Source organism: Nothobranchius furzeri, chromosome 10 (assembly GCF_043380555.1).
Source record: "Nothobranchius furzeri strain GRZ-AD chromosome 10, NfurGRZ-RIMD1, whole genome shotgun sequence".
Lineage (NCBI taxonomy): Eukaryota > Metazoa > Chordata > Actinopteri > Cyprinodontiformes > Nothobranchiidae > Nothobranchius > Nothobranchius furzeri.
Genome location: NC_091750.1, coordinates 56,142,915 through 56,149,588, shown reverse-complemented (window position 1 = coordinate 56,149,588; position 6,674 = coordinate 56,142,915). Strand labels below are relative to the sequence as shown.

The 6,674-nt window shown below is 39.4% G+C and overlaps 1 protein-coding gene across 1 annotated transcript in view; it reads left to right on the top strand.

The window, feature by feature from the left end:
• The window catches only part of LOC107386742 (complement component C1q receptor), a 3,656-nt gene extending 671 nt beyond the window's left edge, over positions 1-2,985 (top strand). Inside the window, exon 2 of the mRNA XM_015961326.3 lies at positions 1,021-2,985. Within this exon, the coding sequence (XP_015816812.3) occupies positions 1,021-2,735 (1,715 nt within the window). The 3' untranslated portion in view covers positions 2,736-2,985. The remainder of the gene's footprint in view (positions 1-1,020) is intronic.
• The last annotated feature ends 3,689 nt before the right edge of the window (positions 2,986-6,674 follow it).

The window sequence follows — 6,674 nt, the reverse complement described above, 5'->3', positions numbered from 1 at the left end:
TTTGATTATAGAATGTATCCCCACCATCCGTTTATAAGTCAGCTAATGTAAAACTTCAAGGTAAAAGTACAACAAAAATCTACTCATATTAATCAAAAATGCAATAAAAATTTAGAATTTAGCCTCTTCTAACAAACAATCATTGAACTCACGGCCTAGAATAAAATCTCAGACTGATCCTAATTACCAATGAACAAACAAACCCTTGTTGATGCTTATATTTAAGTATGTAATTATAGTTATTGAATTAAACAAGTGAGTTGCATTTTTGCTCCCATCTCTCAGACCAGCAGTCAGACACTGGTGCAGGCCAGTCTGCTTGGTTTGGCTCTCTGAATGGTTTTTGCATTAACTGCTGAGAACTGGTGCAACTGGGGACGTGTCTCCTTTTTGAACTCACTGCCACCCCTCAGAGTGATTTAGACATTATACAAACCCACACAAAAACAGATGTGCCTTAGTCAGAGCCCACTTACTTACTTTTTTCTTTTTTTTTTTTCATTGTATTTTTTCTTGTATGATACCTAGCAGGGGCATTTGTGTCCAAACATAAAATATAGGTTTTTAACCCACATTATGGCTATAGTATTAATTTGATTTCAAATCTTTTTGAGACATGATGGGAATAATGTCCAAAGATTCACTGATGACTGAGTTCTATTAAATTTTAGATTTTAAAGCTTCTAAAACACGATGAAGCTGCAAATTCAAATATTTCAAATTATATTTTATACAAATATTTATAGATGTAAGTAGCTAATCCAATAATGGCAATAACAAGAGGTCAAAAACGGGACCAAAAACCATTAATGCAGACATCTTAAACCCCACATTTGTTTCAACATTTTGGCGACCTCTTGTGGCCATTTTTAACAAGTATCAAACACAATTCTATTGATAGATCAATAAAACAGCAGAAAACTGTATCCTCCTAGACTCGTTGTCCCTTTAAATCAAATTAAATTCATTTAAAGACATTTATATTTCACTGATTAAGATCTTGTCTTTGTTTCCTAACAGGAAATCAGGATGGTCAGTTCACCAATTGGATCAGAGACGAAATGCCGAAGACTTGTGCTGTCCATCGCTGTGTGGCCATGTCAGTAAACATGTCCGACAGTGGACAAGAGAGCAAGGCCAATTACCGGTGGGCAGAAGGCCCCTGTGCACTGCATTTGGATGGATATATTTGCCAGTACAGCTACAAATCCATGTGTTCACCACTGGAGGATGAGGGCAGAGGTCCAGCTGTTTACACAACCCCATTTAAACATGCGAGCACCATGCTGACCCATGTGCCCCACGGGTCTGTAGCTACTCTGTTTTGCCCAGTAGACACCTCAAACCCAGATGCTCCTGCTGAGGAAAGGGTGCTTTGTATGGAGAGAGACGATGGGACAACAGGTTGGTCCAAGGATGCCCCTCTGTGTTCATCCAGTGCAGCAGCATTGTATCGTGACTGGTGTAGCGAAGACCACGGTTGTGAGCAGCACTGCCAAAATAAAGAGGATGATTACTACTGCTACTGCTCTGAGGGCTTTGTCATTGATGAAGATGGCTACAGCTGCAAGCCTGACCCCCTGAATCAAAACGACCCACCTGAGCTGTCCTTCAAATCCGCCATCCCCACTGAGGCACCGCGCATCAAGAGGGTCTGTGTGGAGATGGGATGTGAGTACGACTGCTTTGAAAGTGCCCGAGGCTTCCGTTGCACATGCCCCCCAGGCTATCAAATAGGTCCAGATGGCCACAGGTGTTCTGATGTGGACGAATGTAAACAGGAACCATGTCCACAACTCTGTGTGAACACACCAGGCACCTTTCACTGTACCTGTTACCAGGGCTACCAGCCAGACAACGATGGCGAGTGTGTGGATGTAGACGAGTGCCTCGATGAAGGCAGCTGTGAAGGGCCTTGCGAGAACACAATTGGCTCTTTCACATGTCTCTGTGAACCCGGCTATGCGTTCAGCGGTGAAGGAGAGTGTTTGGATGTGGATGAGTGTGAGTCGGAGTCATCCTGCCACCATCAGTGTCTCAACTATGCTGGAGGGTACAGTTGCAAATGTGATGAAGGCTTTGACCTGCAACGAGATGGAATCACCTGCCTACCTTCAAATTACGATGAAGAATATTCCACCCTGACCCCTGATAGTGGTACCTCTGAGGAGCTTTATCTTCCTTGGTCCACCACTGACCCGTATTTTGAAGATGATACCAACTTTGATATCAGCTGGACAGAGGCTTCTGAGGCCCTTACCTCGGACATTGCTCATCCATCAGATAATCGTCTAAACCCGTGGGATGACTTATCGTCAAGGCAATACCCGACAGCCACACCCTCAACACAAAAACACAGCACAGATAACAACATTGAAAATGATGTTGAGAGAGGAAGAGATGAGCAAAGGGATGGGGCTTTAGCTAAAAAGGTAATCGAGTCGTCCAGTGTAATTGGGGAGTCAGAGACACCAAAGGTGGACAGCACAAAGGATGCCAACAGTACAGAGATGACCAAAACAGGATCTGCAGCAGGTAAACGCAAGCAGGACAAGAACTGGCTGCTTGTGGCTCTGCTGGTGCCTCTGTGCGTATTTCTCGTAGTGATGCTAGCTTTAGGAATCGTCTATTGCACCAGTTGTGCCGTGGACAAGAGCCTCAGTTTTTCAGACTGTTACCGTTGGGTACTCCCTGCAACACCTCCAGCCAGGAAGTATGGCAAAACTCAAGCATGAACCCTAATGCGAATAGACAAAAAGTATGTTTTTATGCCTTTATTAACTTTTTTTTTCTGTTGGCAAAAGACTGCTCATTAAAGCCATTTTGGATCAAATACATCTAACTAACTTTGATGTTTTCTGTTCCACAGCTTTTGTAAATATATGTCATCAATCTGTTAAAATGCAATAAAAGTCAGTAACACGATGAAATGCAGTACTGTTGGGTTTTGTTCAGTGTGAAATAAAGTGTTGAATTAAGAATTAAGACTGGGCATTTTTATTTATTTATTTTGAGCAAAAAAGTAACACAACCAAATGTGAACTACTCAAAATAAGTGTGAAACTGTCAGTATATTGTGTCTTATTATTTAAGTTAATAAACAGATTTATTTTGTATTTTATACTGTTGGAAAATGTGATCAATCACCTTTACAACAATGCACAGCTTGTAAGAATCGTACATCTACAACACAACAAAAAACTTCCCTTAGAGTTTAAAATAAACTAAGTGCACGCATTCCAGCTAGCAGCACCAAAGAAGAGTGAACAAAAGAAGAACATCGCAGAGGATTTGGGCAGCTTTGAGGCACTATTTAGGTGTGTTGTACATTCTGATTCATGCACATTTGTAAGAAGTTGTACAGTGTTGTAATGGTGGTTAATCAGGCATTTAGACAATATGAATAACATTTTTGGTTGTTAACATTAAAAAGTAGGATAAAACAGGTTCCTGAATTTTTTTTGGTGTACGATTGTGCTAATCTAAGATGCAAGCCAAGTTTTTATAATTTATTTTTTTGTCAACATAAGCTTCTTATTCTAAGCTCAAGGGGAATTTGGGGAATGTGCTTCTTAATTTTCTTGAAATCGTTTCCCTTCTCATTTATCTTATTTTTTGCTCTGTTATACAGGTTTACTCCCAAATCACACCCCAAGACCCTCCCCCTGGGGTCGGTTTCCTTTTGACCTTCTTCCGCCCTAGATCATATGGTCTTGGTCACATGATTGGTGTAAACGTTTAATTGGACATTAAGGCTCAGAATAAAAGATAAGTGAATGATAAATGATTAATAAACTTTTAATATCTTTGTCTGATTCCAAAATAGAATGTGGAAAGAATTTACAATGAATATTGTTTTTTTTCTTGTTGTCATTTGTAGCTATTTGGCGAGTTAGCAGTTTGGGTAGTTAGCAATTTGGCTAACTAGCCAATTTGCTAACTAGCATGTTCAGTGCTGTTTTTATTTCTATTTTTTTTATCTAATTGCCTAGGGATCGTTTTATTTTAGGGTGGCTGTGACTAGGTGTTTGAATTACTTGGTCCTAATTCAAAATCAAATAATGGCTTTTATTTAAACGCCAAAGTGCTCACGTGCTTAATTGCACGAGATAATACTCAAGGACGATATACCTTCTTGTATACTAAATAGACACGTGTGTTCTCGGCAAGGACACCAGAAAGTCTGTTCTACCATGTACTGGAGGAGGAGGATGGCACTTGGAACAGAACTGTACTCCTTTCCCAGATAGCAAGCTTACATTGAAACAATGTAGATTCACTGCATTGTCAACATTAAAACATTGAATCAATATCATTTTGCAGCTAAATTTAATATTGAAACAATATTGATTTATTCAGAATTAATCGATTTTGCAGTATTCATTCAACATCTAGTTAGCATCAAGATTTCAATGTCAACCATTCTGATGATTCAGATAGAAAAATAATATTGTAAGTGTAGGGTTTGGTAAATTGAGTGCTTTAAGAGCTCAATATATATTACCTTTACTTATGACTAATAAGCTGTGATACTCCATATAAATATAGAATATCAATCTGCTTGGTCTTTACTGTTTTTAATCTAAAGATTCTAGGATTCTTTGTTTATTCAGGGATTGTAAACACTTCGTTTTGATTCAGAAAAGAGTCAGGTATATAAAAGTAAGAATTTATTTTTAAAACAATTAAAACATGACAGGTTAACTAATATTTACTGTGATGGATGAATCTAGATGTAGTATATGGTGTAGTGTATGGTGCCTATTGTGAATGCGATGTTATCAGAACTTCCGTATCTAGGAGAGCTGAGTTCTGGGTGTAAAAGAATTGGTTTACGTTAAGCTAAGAAGTTGATTATTATCAAAAGGCATCAGACGCTATCTGTGTGTCTACTTCACTCGTTCTCAGAGACCCTCTTCATGGATCCGAAGGTCAAAGAGGTTGGATGACCTCTGGCACCCAGATCCAGTAGATTGGCCACCGCACCGACTTCTCCAGTCCAGAGATGTCTCGGGTCACAACAGATGGATGGAACCACGCGTCTGGGACTCTTAAGGAGTCGAAATAATATCAGCTTGTTCTGCAGGAACCGTTTGCTGTATCAGCTTTGCAGGTGCAAAAAGATTTTGATGACGTGTCAAAAGCTTTGACGGGTTAGAGAGGTTTTGCTTCAGATGGCCGGTCTGAAGCTTTCTCAAGAACTGAGCTGAACTGCTGAATCACCAGAGTGATCCACTTTTAATGTTCTCATGTTATGATTTGTGTAGCCAACCAGAGGTTGACAAGTTGAGGAATATTACCAAGGCAACCTCAGAAGCATGCCTTCCTTGATACCGGATGCTCTGATCTCAAGTAAAGGACTATCTATGTGTCACGCGTTTGACTTGACTTAACTTTGTCCTTGTGTGAGTGCAAATGGTGATGACCTTGTCATATCAACATGTTGAAACATATATCAATCAATGTAATCATAACATAACATTCATTTCAAACTTCAAGCACAGATTAATGAAAGCATTTCATTATATTATAATTATTATAAGTAGCAATAAACAAATGTTTATTTAATGATTATCTAGCTTATAAGTTTTAAAAGTTCCTATTTAATTTAAGAAATAATTCTTCGATTTAGCAACTAATCCGAGCTGCGAATTTTCCTTATTCAGAGGCAGGAAGAATCCTGTAGGTCAATAAGGGAAGCTTGGACCTTGAGGAGAGAACATCATTGTTGACAATACGTTATCATGTGTTCAGAGCTGCAGAGAGGCTCTGAGCTCCAGCTGATGGGATGAAGGCAGGCCGATTTAAAGGGAAAACATGCAGTCTCGTGTCTCCATTTTGACCAGATGTTCAATTCAATTCAATTCAAGTTTATTTATATAGCGCCAAATCACGACAAGAGTCGTCTCAAGGCACTTCACATAATAAACATTCCAATTCACAGTTCATTAAGCCAATCAGAAATAATGTTTCCTATATAAGGAACCCAGCAAACTGCATCAAGTCACTGACTAGTGTCAGTGACTATACAGCAATCCTCATACTAAGCAAGCATGCAGCGACAGTGGAGAGGAAAACTCCCTTTTAACAGGAAGAAACCTCCAGAGAATCCTGGCTCAGTATAAGCAGCCATCCTCCACGACTCACTGGGGATCGAGAAGACAGAGCAGGCAGACAAAGACACACAGACACAGACACACACACAGACACACACACACACACACACAGACAAGTAATGTGTCTATAGTTATATTGTGATGTCTTAGTAAATATTGTATTTGGTGAAAGATAAACTTTATTGTATTTATCCTAGTGGATCTATAATTAAACGGATAAACTAGTATTAGCACATCAAAAGTCAATGAAAGCAAAAAGTTATTATCAGGAGAGAGAGAATGTATTAGTGGTTAGCAGCAGTGTGCTAGTCGATGGCCCCCTCCATGAGGCCACCACAGCTCAGCAGAACATCATTGTAGCTTCTTCTGGGGAGAAAAACACTTACAGAGAAAATAAAGTTAACAGCTGAAATTGCACAAAATAGTACAGTTAAAGAGCAGACTGTAGAAGAAAGCAGTAGAGTGTGAAAAGTGGTCAGTGTGTCCTCCAGCAGTCTAAGCCTATAGCAGCATAACTACAGAGTTAACTCTGGATAATCTATCCTATTTAGATGTAGG